The sequence below is a fragment of the Carya illinoinensis genome, chromosome 5, assembly GCF_018687715.1.
Source record: "Carya illinoinensis cultivar Pawnee chromosome 5, C.illinoinensisPawnee_v1, whole genome shotgun sequence".
NCBI lineage: Eukaryota > Viridiplantae > Streptophyta > Magnoliopsida > Fagales > Juglandaceae > Carya > Carya illinoinensis.
Window position 1 is genome coordinate 19,214,317 of NC_056756.1, and position 15,894 is coordinate 19,230,210.

Sequence of the window (15,894 nt, forward strand, 5' to 3'; positions counted from 1 at the left end):
AAAATGACAGTCCTGTTAAAAAATGGGCAAGTTCAGTGGTGGATTTCATGGAACTTTGGAAGCAGCTAAATTATTGTTTAGAGGAGGAGAAGGTCGGTTTGGTGGCCTGCACTTTGAGGAGAATATGGTTGACAAGAAATGCTGTTATTTTTGAAAAGAAGTTTGAATGTCCAAAAGTTTTAACTAGTGTTGCTCAACAGAATTTTGCAGAATTCAGTGAAGCTAATTCTAGTCCCATGTCTACTTAGTCTAATAGAATTATGGCTAGATGGAAGAAGCCTAATGTGTTGGCCTATAAATCTAATTGGGATGCTGCCATTGATGCTACTAATAAGAGGGTGGGGATTGGGATTATAGTGAGAGACTCGGAGGGGGAAATTCTTGCTTGCCTGTGCTTAAGAGTGAATAACTTGTTGAAACCTGCTTGTGCTGAGGTATATGCTTTGAGAAGGGTTATGTTCTTTTGCTTAGAGTTGGGCTGTTCAAGTGCAGTTTTTGAATGAGATTCTTAATGCTACTAATAGTGAAGGTGAAGTGAGTATAGATTATAGTGTTATCATTGAGGATAATAGGAAAATGCTTAATAACAATGTGAGGTGGTCTGTAAATTTTACTCATAGGGAAGCTAATAATGTAGCTCATACACTTGCCAAATTGGCTCTTGATTGTAGTGATGAAATTGTATGGATTGAGGAGGGTCCTCCACAGATAAAAAATTCTGTGTTGAAGGAAAAATATTGTAATGATTGATTAATTGTTAATGAAATATGTAGGGACCTTTTGGCTCTTACTTGTTCTTCTAAAAAATAATAATAATAAATAAATACATATATATGTATATGTGTATCATGCATATGTGTATATTTTCTAAACCTCTTTTCCCCGCTATCATTCCAGAGCAAATTGCAGATGGTTATTCATAACATAGAGAAATAGTAGATGATTGCTTAACCTCGTTTGTTTTCGGATATAAGATGAGATGACTTGATATTAAAGTTAGAAGTTGAATAAAATATTATTAAAATATATTATTTTAATATTACTTTTGTATTGAGATTTGAAAAAAATTAAATTATTTATTTTATTTTGTGTAAAAATTTAAAACATTATAATGATTAAATGAAACAAGATGAAAAATTTTGTAAAAGTGAACGTAAATTATTCCATCTCATGTTGTAACTACTTCTGAAGTCATACACTTTGTTGATATGGTGAACAAATAGTTTTTTGATAATAATGGACCAAATTCCATTCATTAAAAGAATACATACAAAGTTAACTTGAAAACAAGCTAATTACAAACGTTAATAACTTTTCAGCACACCTCCGTAACTGACATGGTCTAATCCAGACGGTAAATCTCAAAAAACCTAAGTCTAAGAGATAGCACAACTCTGTCAACGATAGAGTTAACAGTAACCGAGTGACAAAATCCCATACCCTAACTAAGCAGAGTAGGGTACACCAACCCCACCATCACCGCCTAAGCGGAGGGGGGGACCACTCCATTTGGACCTTAGTTCGAATGTACTATTTTTTATATTTATATTTTTCTAAAAAGTAAAGACAGGACACGAAATAAAATATAACGAGAAAACATTGCAAAGACCAAAAAATAATGCTCCAAGAGGCTGCTGTGGCATGTGCAGTACACGCGTTAATCTGGGAGGAAAACTGACGGTCAATTTTGGAACTTCCGAACTCACAAACTCCAAAAGCGCCACTCATGACATTGACAAAAGGCTTCCCATGGCGCGTGAGAGCCAAGTGCTAAATGTTTTCTAGAACGTCAACTACTCGCCGCTCCTACATAAGCATATACATTCTTTTTGTTTCAGTCTTTTGCTTACTCAAAAGTTACTATTTCTCCAGGTTTTGGTTAATGGTGGAGGAGATGGTGGGGTTGTGCGAGAAATATCTCGCCATTCTTTTGTTGAGCAGATCAATATGTGTGAGATTGATAAGATGGTTGTCAATGTCAGTAATGAAGTGATGAAAAAACACGTAATATTCTTTTTTACTAGCATAGGGTCAGAAGCTCATGAAAATAGCTGGTTGTATCTGTGATCGCTCTATGGCATTTTCTTTTAACACTGAAAGAATTTGCATGTAAGAAAACATTTTTTCTGGCCGAATCTCATTTAGGATAAATGATAAAATAACTATCCATTTATAATTTTTTTTATAGATTTTTATAAAAATAATATTTTTTAAATATTTGTTTTAATTTTAATTTTGATTTGATATGTTTGAAATTTAAAAGAATATTATTTTATTAATAAGTTATAAATAAATTGTAGATGAATGGTAAGGCTATCATCCCCCCTCATTTATACGTGAGTGCTGGTGATTAGGTACCTCTTGGAGTTGTAGTCATCATGGAACAACTATCCATCAAGGTGCAGCCCAGTGGTCAAATGAGCTGTGTACTTAGGCATCATAAGCTCAATTCTGCAGTCAATTCTGCTACCCAACCAGCATATGTAATTGGCATTTAATTGGCTATTTTGCCACGTCAGCATCTGTAAAAAAAATTTTAAAAATTGAGATATTGACAGCAGACCCAAAAAGCATAATCTGAAAACTGGATAGGTAATGTGGAAAAAGTAGCAACACCTGCTGCAATCTCTTGCATTAACCCCATATTGATTACAAGAACAAGATCTTGCGAAACAAGATCATCAATGTTTTCTGGAGCTTCCCCAAAATTCAAAAAAAAAAAAATACAAGGGGCAGTTTCCCTAGAATTGAAGAAAAAGAAATACAAGAAAAGGGCAGTTTCCCCAAAATTTAAACCTCAAATCCATTCATCCAATATTTACATTGCATTTACATTATAATCTAAATAAACTTCTAATACTTAAACTACTTACACCAACTACACCACTACTAAGTCACTAAGTTAAAAAAAAAAACACCAATTACAAAAGCCCAATACACTCGGAGCAGTGTGTGTGAGCACCTTATTCCAGCTTTTTGCTCAAGAAGCACCAACTCCTTCTTCAAAAATGCCTCATCTCTAGTGGATTACACCATCTCTTTCTTCTCAATCTCCGCCACTCTCTTACGGAGCTCAATCTCTATCTTCTCGATATCGCTAAGTCTCTTCTCGACCTCTTTCTCCTTCCTTTCCACTTCATTTAGTTTTGCCTGTAGATCCAACTCCCTACATTGATCACCATCTGCCCACTTGAAATACTTACAATAATATAATCCCTAATCATTTTATACATAAGAGTAAAGAATATTAGATCTACACATATTAATCAATTTAATAAATATGCTACATAAACAAATGTATTTACCTTTATATTATACTTTGGACAGCCAAAAAATGGTCAGTTTGGGTTTCTCTTCATATTTGAGTATCTCAATGTAGCATCAAGCTCGCAGAAGCACAATGGTTGACCCAAATTACGTATATCAAATGATGAAGAACACATTGATGATGATGACGACGATATTCTAACATATGATATAGTCATAATGGAAAGGCAAGCATATCAAAACACACACATGCTAAAATTCCACATGATAGGGATTTCAAGAGTTCCATCTTTGGTATTTGTTATGTTGCTGAAATTCATTGGTTTTTTTTTTTTTTTTATAAGTGATTCCAAAACTATAATGGTCCACACTGTTATCACTATTAATCTCTCCTTGTTAAGTTGAAAGCAGACATTAGGGCATATGAAATCCAATAGACTACTTAATGGCGACAGAGTGTGAGTTTTTCTCAACACAGTTGCATATCGTTAGATTTACATATAAGAAAAAAAACTTCAGTCACACTAAAATTCTCATGAAACTAAGGATTGACAAAAAAAAAAAAAATTAATCTAACAAACATATTAGAGACTGAGATTTAGAAAAAAAAGTCTTTTCAATCATTTGAGGATTTCAGATTGAGAAAAATTAGGGCATTCGGTATACAGGGGTTTGGAAAATTATAGATTAGTATAAATATGAACCATGCCAGATTAGGGCATCTGGTATACAGGGGTGTTGGAAAAATATCGATTAGCACAAATATGCACCACGCCAAATTAGGGCATCATCACATAAACGGGTTTGGATATACAGATTTCACAAGGTCAAATACCAAATCTCAAACTAATATATATGAAATCAAATAAGTGCAGTGAAACAAAATAACATAGAAAAAATTGAAAATCAGAAACGGTGTAAAACCCCTAAAAATTTTACCTTGAGCGTTAATATTTTACATACCGTCAAAATGGGAGAGATGGTTGTGTCTGGGAAGGGCTGAGAGACAACCACGAGAGGGCTTTCGACGATAGTGTTAGAGTGGGTTGCGGTTACTAAGAGAGGGCTTAAAGAAACCAAACAGGCTTTGGGCTGCTGAGGAGATTCAGTCTCCAATGGAGATGGACAAAGGCATGAGAGAACGCGAAGGGATATGGAGTGGGAGCTCGGGCTGTAACCTAAGGATGATAATGAAATGACGTCGTTTCTCCTATTAATGAAATGACGCCGTTTCTCCTATTAATGAAACGACGCCGTTTCATTAAAGGATGCCATGTCAGCAGCTTGGCTGAGCCAATTGTGCGCCGTTTGAGGTCCCCGACTGCGTCAAACTTTTTGTAAAGAAACATACTGTTTCACTCCAATTTCTTCTCTTCACCAACTTCTCCTTCTCCTTTCGTGCATCCCCTTCTCCTTTTTTCCTTCACATTCATCTGTTTTTTCCTGGAATTCCCTAAGCCTGTGTGTCCCCTTTTCCCGGTCGCTCTTGCTCACTCCCAAACGAGCTTAACCAGCTTCTTGAAATGCATGGCTCTAATTGTAACAATTTGGACAGTGACAAAAGGAAGACATAATTAATTCGCAAGCAGAGATTAAGATTGGAATCTTTACAAATTTTTTTCATAGCTTAGAGAATAAAAAGTAAGTTTGTACGAGTGAGGAAGTCAAATTTACCCCTTGGTTGGGCAGCTAATTCCATAGGGGATAAACCATGGGGCCAAACTTTGTCCATTCCTCGAACTTCATCATCTCAACTTTCGGGCTCCTCTAAATAAAATCATATGGTGGCACTGTAAAACAACCTAGTGAAGGCAAATGGTTTTTGGGAGAAATATTTCTGTTAATGCTTTTTTCTGGGAATTATTCATAGATTATTGAGTTTGGGCAACAAAAAAAAAGGGTGTCAAATGGGGAAACGGGAATTGAAAGGGGTTGTCGCTCTAATGACGATGATGGTGCTTCTCCTACTTATTCCTATTGTTGTGCTTTTGGTTGTTCCTAGGATTTGGGCATTTTCCTTCTTAGATGGTCTTCTTTCCGTCAAAATGGATTTCTACATTTGTGAACGAAAGTTTCAGTCCGATGTATTCTTCCCGAATTTCACTTGAAGAAAAAAAAAATGAAAGATGGAAAGAATGAAATGCTTCTGGAATGCACAAAATGCTTCTTCCCAAGTTTCACTTGAAGAACGAGTTTCAGTTGGCTTCTCTGTTCTCTTATTTCTCAAGTTGTCAATATCTAATTTTTTAAAAAGATTTTTTACAGATACTAACGGGGCAGAATAGCCGGTTACACGCCGATTACATATGCCGGTTGTATGTAGCAGAATTGTTTTCCCTTTATGGTTTACTCCCCCATTGTGGGTCCTACTTGGTGAGGTTCCCCATCATAAAAAAAAAAAAAAAAAAAAAAAAAAAAAAAAAAAAAAAAATCACCGTGGAACAATTATTTCATTACTTCAAATTTATTTTTCACCTTTTCCAGGTTTCCAAACAGTATTTCCCTGACATGGCAGTTAGGTATGAGGATCCCCTGTGAATCTTCATATCGATGATGGTATGATCAGCTAATGTCCACGTTAGCTTGGTTGAGTAGAATGATGGCTAAAATTTAGATAATTTATATAAAAAAGGTAATTAAAAAATTTAGATAGAATTTTAAATGAGTGTAATCAAATATTTTTTGTTATTAGCATTAAATGACATTTGAAAATTTGATTTTTTAAATATTAATTTAATTAGAATATAATTATTACTAACATTTAATTGGTAGAACTACAAAATGTAATAAAAATAAATTTAATAAAAAATTATTAAATTAATCCAATAAAGTGAATGGATAATCCAATATGGAGATTGAATTTAAATAGAATATGCAAATGGAAAAAAGTGTGATATTGGTTAAATTTTGAAGATTCATTTAGCCAAGCCAATGAAGATGCTCGATCATATGATGCGATTATAGTAGATTGTGATCCCATAGGTAATACTATCTCTACAGCCAATTCCATTTCTTTCTCACTGGGAACATGTGTTTTGCCTTAGAATATACAAGTTTTCGTCTTCAGAATAAATAAATAAATAATAAATAATAAAATAAAAGGAAAAAGAAAAAGACAGAAGTTTTCTGTTTGTTTTGATTAGGTCCTGCACAAGAGCTTTTTGAGAAGCCCTTTTTCGAATCAGTCTCAAAGGCTCTTCGGCCAGAGGGAGTTGTGTGTACTCAGGCAGAAAGTATATGGCTTCACATGCACATAATTTAGGACATTATGGCAAACTATCATCAGATATTTAAAGGCTTTGTTAATTATGCATGGACCACAGTACCTACATAGCCTAGGTATGTTTTTTGAAGTTTATGGTATTCTTTGTTCAGCTCTCTCTCCCACCAAACTCATTCCAAACAGATGGCATATGTGTTTGAATGCGTCTTTATGTATGCATGCATGAGTGTGTTTGTCTATGTGTATGTATGTAGCTTGAGTACTTTGGTTTCTTTTTGGGCTAGACTGAGTTGCTAGGTTATCATAGGTATGAGGTTAAAATGTTCAAGTTATTGCGAGTCGAGGATTTATTCCCCGGACCGAGCTACTCTACCGCCCGCTCAATTCAAAAAAAAAATTAAAAATTTTCTCTTTTTTATTTTCATATTTTTTAAATATTTTTAAAAATTAAAAAAAAATATCAATACATTAAAAATCATTTACTTAATCATTAAATAAAAATATAAAAATAAAAATTTTATTGAGTGGTACACTTGAGCGGTACATTGGAATGGACAAAGTAGCTTTTTCCTTTGTTCCCCAAGGGTGGGTCCGACCCTGCTTTGGCTCCACATCATTAAAAAGTAGAAGTCATGACTTTGAATACTACCTTATTTTTTACAAAGTAGTTTCTCCAAATGTTTTTTTTTTCCCCGATATAGGGTTAGTTTAGCACTTCACGATTGGCTAATATTGGTTAGCATCTGCATTGTGATTTGCTTTGTAGGTGGGTGTGTTGGTGGCCAGATGATGCTGATGTTGCTTGTATTGATGTTTGTAACAAAATGTGAATTTTGCCATGGTAGTTTCTGGAAGCAAGGTTTAGAAGGATAGAGATACATGTAGAAGAGAAAGATAATTTGAACTTTACTTGTATTGAATATGAGAAATCTTTCTTACAACTGTTATGGAACTACATGTAAAGTACTTATAGTAAAATAGAGTACGTACATAGTTAAGTGAACTGAAAACATTACAGCCAATAGGAACTAATTATTGTACGAACATGGCTATTTCTAATAGTCCCCCTTAAGATGGAATGTGTATATCTAAAAACTCATCTTGCCAAGTAAAGAATGGAATTGAACACATCCAAGAGCTTTAGTGAAAAGATCACTCAATTGATTGTGAGAAGCAACATGAAGAATCTTGATCACATTGACCTGTAATTTTTTCCTGACTATATGCAGTCTATTTGAATGTGTTTGGTTCTTTCGTGGAAAACGGGGTTAGCTGCAAGATGAAGAGCAGCTTTGTTGTCACAAAAAAGAAGTGCTAGTTGAGAGTGTTCGAAGCTAGAAATCTTTTAACAATACAAGTAACCAAGAAAGCTCACATGTTGTAGAAGCCATGGCCCTATATTTTGCTTCCATTGAGGACCTTGAAACATTTTGTTGTTTCTTTGAATTCCAAGAAATCAAATATTGCCCAAGAAAAACACAAAAACTTGTTATAGACTTGTGGGTGTCCACACAACCAGCCAATCCGATTCACAGAAAGCTTTAAGGTGAAGATTAGAAGTGGTAGAGAAGAAAAGAACTTGACTAGGTGCGCCTTTTAAATACGTAAGCAATATACGCACTACATCTAGGTGAGGCTATCCCGGTTTGTCCATATACTAACTGAGAACTTAAACAACATATGCGAGGTTAGGTTTGGATATGGTTGTATCATGGATTATCAATTTTGTTGCCAAGAACATTGATTCCAGTATTTTGTACACGGACGATGCCACATACAGTCCACCAAAATGGACTCATTTGCAGTCCAAATATAGGAATAGAAAAAAATTGTCCCCATTTTATCATTAACTTGATCAAAATGCCCTTTATTTCTAAATCAAAAACTAGTCCAAAATCTGAAAGCTAATTCTGGAATCTGATCTACTTCGATCCGAAGGATCACCTTCATTAGTTTGAGATCGACGGGTGTTTCCTCAATCATGTTTTGTTTCTTGGAGTAATCGAAATCCTCCCAAGAAGGCTTAATCAATATACAAGGATAGTAGAATTTGTTGCCCAAGCTCACATCACAGCAAGAGCACTTCAAACTCTCCTTCCCATTTTCGCCACCACTCTGAATGAAACCAATCTTATTCATCCATGGAAAAAAAAGCAAACCTCTTTGAAAATTTCGGACAGTTAGGTTGCGATGGGGATGAGCAGGCCTCACACATATCTTGCGATTGGACAATTTTTCGATGATTCGAGCAGTAATCCAGTTTGGAAATCTCGGAGGCATGACCTTCACAAACAAGATCTCTATAAGAAGTCTTACTCTTTCCAGGGTCCAATATATTCTAGGATGGCATAGATGAGAACAATTGTGATTCTGTTGGTGTTTCTATGCAAACTTGTTGGTTTCCATTGATGTTGCTCTATTCTTGGAATGTAAGGAGAGAGAAGAATATCAGAAGGGGGTTTTAGGCTGGTATTAGCATTGATGAGAGAGAGAGAGGGAGAGAGAGAGAGAGAGAGAGAGAGAGAGAGAGAGAGAGAGAGAGAGTGAATAAGATAAAAAAGAGAAACTGTTGAAAACAGAAGAGAAGAGAATTTGAAGCCAAATGGGTACTCAATGAAGAGGATGGAATTGCAACCTGGGTACTTGAATTGAAGATGATTGGAATTATAACCTGGGCTGACTGGGTACTCGACGAAGAGAGTCCTCTCTTGAGGAAGGAGACGAAGACATCAATGCCGATGGGTTGTTGTGCAAGCAATGGCTATAGTGACGACTTTGCTGATGGTGACGGTGAGGGCAAAAGGGCAACGGGCGACGTTTCATCGAGAAAGGGATTTCACCCCTTGGTTGCTCTAGGAGTTAGAGGCACGGAATAATTTTTCTCTTGATGAAATACTTTTCTCCATTTCATCTATAAATGAAATGCTTTTGTTTTATTTAGGCTTGCAAGGCAGGCCATAGATGTGGACTGCAAGAAGAATAATTCTTTGTACACTAATGTAGCAGCTAATATGTGGAGAGATCTCAAAGAACAATTTTCACAAGGAAATCGACCAAGAATTTTTCAATTAAGGAAAGCAATCAACTCTCTAAAGCAAGAACAGAAATCAGTTAATGATTACTGCACAAAGCTGAAATCGTATGGGATGAATTGGCTAATTTCAAGAGAAATCCATCGTTATGTTCCAATGAAACCCTAAATTGTTTTGAAGAATCACAACAAGAGGAATATGTGATGCAGTTTCTAATGGGTTTGAGTAATTCTTTCAATATTAATCAAACCTTTTCCCTCCATTAACAAGGTCATTGCACTTGTGCTTCAAGAAGAAAAACAAAGAGTGCTTATTGATTCTGCACCTAATCTTGAACTGATTGTAGCATTATTGACTAAAGAAGCACCAAATCTTGAGTCAATTATTGCATTGATGACAAAATCTAGAAAACCTGGCAACTTATCTATCAAGCAATCTGGCTTTCGCAAAGATCGTCCTGTGTGTAGCCATTGTGGATACACAGGGCATACCTCTGACAAATGCTACAAAATCCATGGTTTTCCACCCAGATTCAAGTCTAAAAGAGCAGCAACTCATTTAGCAAATCAAATATCTTCTTCCGCTATAGGTCCAGAAAAAAAAAAAAAAAATGAAGTTTCACAGTTGACATTTATTCAAGAGCAGTGTTAACAACTGCTTGCAATTCTTAAGCCTGATATTGCTACTCCTCACTTTGGAAATCAGATCATCTCTTCTCCAAAAGAATCAAATTCCACATCCCTTTCAACTAGTATTCTTCCAACTCCACTATCTTCTCCTTGTGAGAATTTCTCAGGTAAATCCATATCTTCAGCACCTACAATCTCTTCAAAACGTATACCTTAGAATAATCGATACAGGAGTAACAGATCACATGGTCAATTCCATTCAATATTTTTTCTTCAATTGCCTTTGAAAATAAATCTTCAGTAAAATTACCAAATGGTAATCTTGTTGAAGTAACCCATGTTGGCACAGTTTCTCTTTATGAGAAATTGGTCTTAAACAATTTCTTTTGTGTTCCATCTTTCCATTTAATCTTATATCAGCTGGCAAGTTAACCCATAATTCTTTTTGTTGCCTCATTTTCATTTCTAACCTTTGTTTTCTTCAGGACCTATCTACATAGACAACAATTGGGATGGGTGAGGAAAGAGCTGGTCTATATCATTTATTGCAACAACCTTTGGTTGATTTGTGGCATTATAGACTTGGTAACATTTCTTTTTCTAGATTGAAATTTCTTAATAAATCTATATAAGATATATACATGTCAAATTCCTTTCCTTGTACAATTTGCCCATTGGCTAAACAAAAGTGCTTGCTTTTTCCACCTAGTGATAATATCTCTACATCTCCTTTTGTTCTCATCCATTGTGACATATGGAGTCCATTTTTTGTTTCTGCACTTGATGGCTCTAAATATTTCCTAACCATTGTAGATGACTATTCAAAATCTACTTGGGTTTACCTCATGCAAAACAAATCTCAAACCAAGACCTATTTGCAATCATTCTTTAGGATAGTGGAAACACAATTTCAAACTCAAATTAAATAGATTAGAACAGAAAATGGAGTTGAATTTCATTTACCTGAATATTTCTCAACCAAGGGTGTAATTCATCAAAGAAGTTGTGTGGAAAAACATCAACAAAATGGTACGAGAGAGAACATCAATATCTTTTGAATGTTGCTCGCTCCTTGCATTTTCAAGCTTGTTTACCTTTAGAATTTTGGGATGATTGTGTCCTAACTACAACCCACTTGATTGAGCTAACGCCAACTCCCTTGCTATCAAACAAGTCACCTTATGAAGTTTTACATTCCACTCCTCCTTTACATACACATCTTAGAGTGTTTGGTTATCTTTGTTTTGCATTTACCCTAACAAGAAATAGAATCAAATTTGATCCTAGAGCCAGAAAGTGCTTCTTTATTCGATATCCATTTGCTGTCAAAGGATACAAACTATTTGATCTTGAGACTCATACTGCTTTCATCTTTAGTGATGTTGTTTTCATGAAACAATTTTTCTTTTTTCTTCCCTTACTTCTCATCCTTCCTTTTCACAACAATCTTAATTTGTTCTACTCAAAACTATCCCAAATATTGCTACTTCCCTTTTGTATAATTCTTCTTCCTTTACTCTAGACATTGCTGATTCTTCCTTCCATAATTCCTCTTCTTCAAATACAAATCCTTCGTCTCCTTCTACCACTTCTCTTCCCATTAGGCAATCAACATGGCTATTTTAATAGTTGTTGTTTCAGTGGGGTGATTGGTTTTATGATGTGTTCTACTAAGGGACCCCCTATTGACTTCAAGCATCCAGTGAATCCAATAGATGCAAATGACGCTTATAACAAATCCAAAGGACCCTTAAAGTTTTACAACTCAGAGGTGCAATTCTGCTTCATCCCAAAAGTGACTTTAATCATAATGTTCTAGCTCCCGTCTCATTTGCTTGGTTCCTGTTATTCACATGCATCAAACATTTTCTTTATGAGTCGTTCTTATTTTCATATTCATACAGCTGCTTTCTATTTGCCATCTTTCGCAAAGAAGGTGACTGAATTAAAACGAAAATGAGGAAAGTTTCAAGAATTTGTAGCAGAAATGTCGGTTGTGGAGTGCCATTTATCATCTTCACCGCAATGTTCCATCTAGCAGTTAACAATCGAATAAGTCATGGATTAAATTGATGTTCCAAGTAATTTTTGCAATTAATGTCATTCCTAGGTTTTAGTTTTAATTATAAAACTTGGTGGCCATTCAGAGATGTTCAAGGAATTTTTTGGCAAGTCACTGCAATCTCTTTAGAGTTTTCAAACTGAACAAATGTTAAGTTCTTTATAGTACTCCAGTATCCTAGTCCATATTAGAATCCATAATTTCTCATTTTGCTACCAGAACTGTTGATTCAAATCAACGGATTAAAATCTATTGAGCTTCTAAAGTAAAATACATAACAGTTATTGGTCATTTTATCCCTAATATAAATAGGAAAAACCTTGAGGTTGGTTGGGTGTCAAATTAGTTTTCACACTGGCCAATCATCAAGTGCCACATAGGCATCCCAACAGAATGTGAATTGGATCCGCATACAATGAATCGACCTCTCCTTCTCCTTCTTTCTGTCCCTCTCCCTCTCCCTCTCCCTCCCCTATCTACACTCAATCGACAAACAAAGCCCTAAAAAAAATGTCACTACTCCCCGAAATTCAATCATTGCTCCCCTTAGGAAGAGACAAGAAGGATGGGCCCTCTAGACCCTTAAAAAATGTACACGATGCCATCAATTGAATTGCGGGGAGTAGTGACATTTTTTTTAGGGCTTTGTTTGTCGATTGAGTATAGATGGGGGAGGGAGAGGTCAATTTACTGTATGCGGGTCCAATTCACATTTTTTGGGATGCCTACGTAGCACTTCATGATTGTCCAATGTGAAAACTAATTTGATACCCAACCTGCCTGGAGTGCCTCTCATGTAAATTTCGATGAGAAAGTAAGATAAATGAACAAGAGAAAACATAATGTAGTGAACAGTTGGAACCATATGTTGATTTCAATTGGTAAGGGAAAAATAGAAGAGGAAAGGTAGCAAATAAGATTGTAATTATTTTTGGGTTGTGGTTTATGGAAAAAGATCCTATCAAAATAAGATTGCAATTATCTTTTTGTTGTAATATTTTTATGAATATTATTGAATAATGAGTTTTAGGACATATTTTAAACTTATGTTGTCATGTTATTATATGAAATGGTTTATAGTTGGTTTAAGAAAAGGAAAATTACTCACGAAGTTTTTTTTTTTTATTTTTTTTTTTAAGTAAACGAAGTTTATTAATAGAGATAGGCATAGCCCAAATATACAATATGGTATATAAGAGCTAAGACCTATTTAGGTTGAGATAGTGGAAACAAGAAATTCATGAAAGTTTAAGCCATTAAAATCTAAAGCTATGGTCCATAGAAAAAAAGTACGGAAAAACAAAGATAACCCAATGGATTATCTGATAACCCTTCCAACCACAATCCGTTAGGAGTTATTGGCATATTGCATTTGCACATGATCTACAATGAAGCCAGTTACTTGATGGACGATGACTTCAAAGTTGAAGGACTTTGTTACCCACCAGATTTTATTGACGGCCACTGAAAACCATGACTTTCAGTCATACGTTAGTATATTTTCTTCTGCAAAAAACTCTAAATTTAGAGGCATCTTATTGCAACAAACTCAGGATATAGGACAGCAAAGATCCATGGTTTATCTCTATTTCTACTAAATAGATCGATATAAAACGTGGCCAAAAGTAAATACACGGAGTTGGGAACCGACTCCCGATACTTCTTCTCTTCCCATGATAATGATGCATCAACAGCTTTGATTTCTCTTCCTACTTCCTCATCAAATTTCTTCTCTAAAGTCCGCTTCTTGCAATCATAGAAATATATCACGCAGACCACCCATTTCAGCATATTGCCCAAGCAGAACAAGCTAACTTGTACAAGAATTTCTATCCCTCCTTCATAGCATCCAAAATAGAGGCATGGCAACCTTAAACCCTGTTCCCAAACAAAGAAAACAAGCATCAAAAACATCCCTCGCCGCTCAAAATCTTTACTGAAATAAGCAGAAAGGGCCAATGCCTCAGCCCCATATGTCCCCTCCAACACCGAGATGATGATACTCATATTCCACACGGCACTCCATTCTAAGAATTTTGTTAGCAGAGCAGCAAAAGCCGCCCCATAAAACACTACAAAGAACATATAAAAGAAAGTGTTTCTCCAAGTAACATAGTAGTTTGTTACTAACCATGTCAATCCGAGTAAAGCACAAGTTGACAATAAAAGAACATAAAAATAAGTGATAAAAGTGCCTCTCATTCTTGCTCCGTGAATGGGGTTTTTTATCATCTCCTTGAGAGTCATTGGCCTTTCTTCTGCGTATATCTTACATGCCAAATCAACAGTCACAATCATTGTGCAAAGCTTAAGAAGATGAAGGGGCACCAAATAAAGGAAACAAAGTTGAACCAATTGAAGAACAAATTCTTTGTTCATTCTTTCGGTTATAAAATCAGGTATCGGCCACATAGGAACGTGATCCGCTGTCTGCTCCAGATTATATGGGATTTCAAGCAGAGTTCTTTGAAGGAAAATTTCATAGTAAACCATGAAGAAGAAAAGAGGGTGGGAAGTGAAAAGAAGGAAGATGAAATTGAAATTCTTGCAAACGATTGTTGGAGCTTCTTTAAGGATATCAAGCACCTCTAGTTTCTGGTTTGTCATAGCATCATCGTCCTCCAACAGGTTATGCTCCAGTATGATACGATTGTCCTCCATCTCCGAGCCCTTCACTTGCAAACTGAGTTTCACCACAGCAGACAGATCCGATAAGGGTGGACTTGACTTTCTTTTGCCAATCAGGTCACAAGGTTGAAAGTGGGTTCCATCAGGTGGAGGATTGACACTCTTGTGTCTTGAGTCTCTTGCGGGGCTAAAAGTTTTAGAAAAATAATAAAATTGTTGTGAATCAATAAATAAATAAAAAAAGAGAATGAGAGAGAGATCAAGAGAGAAGTTCTCACTATCTTGTAATCTGAACTTAGAAACACCCATATATATAGGGGTACAAAAGTCTTAATTGACGACTACGACTTGGTCAATTACGACAGCTAAATGTGGTCATACAATACAAGCTGGTTTATAACATTTCCCCTTTGGATGACCATATTTAAAGAATATGCCTCGTTAAAACCTTGCCAATGAAAAATCCTTTGGGAAAAAACCAATGGCAAAGGAAAAAGAGTACAATATTCATGTATACCACCAAGTGCTTAGGATTGTCTCATTAAAACCTTGCAAAGGAAAACCCAGTGGGATAAAACCTTAGTGAAGGAAAAAGAGTATAATCAGCACAAATCTTCAAGACATTACTTCTCCTAAAAAATGCATGATAATAAGTTTTCAAGTATCCGCATTTCAATGTTCTGCACAATCTTCTTAAATGTTGCAATTGGTAATGTTTTAGTGAATAAATCTATCAGATTATTACTTGACCGTATCTTTTTGACATCAATTTCATATTTCTCCTCATGAATTGCACTGATCTTTTTGTATGAATCTAAAAGATAACCTGCATCCGTATATCCAACTAATTCCATACTTGATCCATATTGATAAAATAATCACATATTTAGGGCTTCAATTGTACTGAGATAAGGTACTTCAAGACCAAGAATTTTTTCATCGTCTTCACAAGGACGAAATGGATCTTTCTGCTCATCAAATGATCAAGCAACTATTGGAATACTCAGAGGATGAGTTTTGTCCATATAAAAGTGCTTCATGACTTTATAGTGA

At 35.4% G+C, this 15,894-nt stretch overlaps 1 protein-coding gene and 1 pseudogene across 1 annotated transcript; one reads left to right on the forward strand and one right to left on the reverse strand.

The window, feature by feature from the left end:
* Positions 1-260: 260 nt before the first annotated feature.
* LOC122310170 lies at positions 261-12,111 on the forward strand (annotated as a pseudogene).
* A 1,615-nt stretch (positions 12,112-13,726) lies between these two features.
* Positions 13,727-15,155, reverse strand: LOC122309528. Its single transcript, XM_043123038.1, has 2 exons — positions 14,800-15,155; positions 13,727-14,091 (listed from the first exon to the last, which is right to left on the reverse strand). The coding sequence occupies exons 1-2, from the start codon at positions 15,148-15,150 to the stop codon at positions 13,738-13,740; spliced, it is 705 nt and encodes a 234-aa protein (XP_042978972.1). The 5' UTR covers positions 15,151-15,155; the 3' UTR covers positions 13,727-13,737.
* Positions 15,156-15,894: the final 739 nt, after the last annotated feature.

Excerpts from the sequence above, each read along its gene's own strand:
- LOC122309528 (XM_043123038.1), bottom strand. The coding sequence starts at position 15,150 with ATGGGTGTTTCTAAGTTCAGATTACAAGATAGTGAGAACTTCTCTCTT. Across the intron at positions 14,092-14,799 it reads TGACAAACCAGAAACTAGAG|GGTTTAAGGTTGCCATGCCT; the intron begins GTGCTTGATATC and ends GTTTGGGAACAG.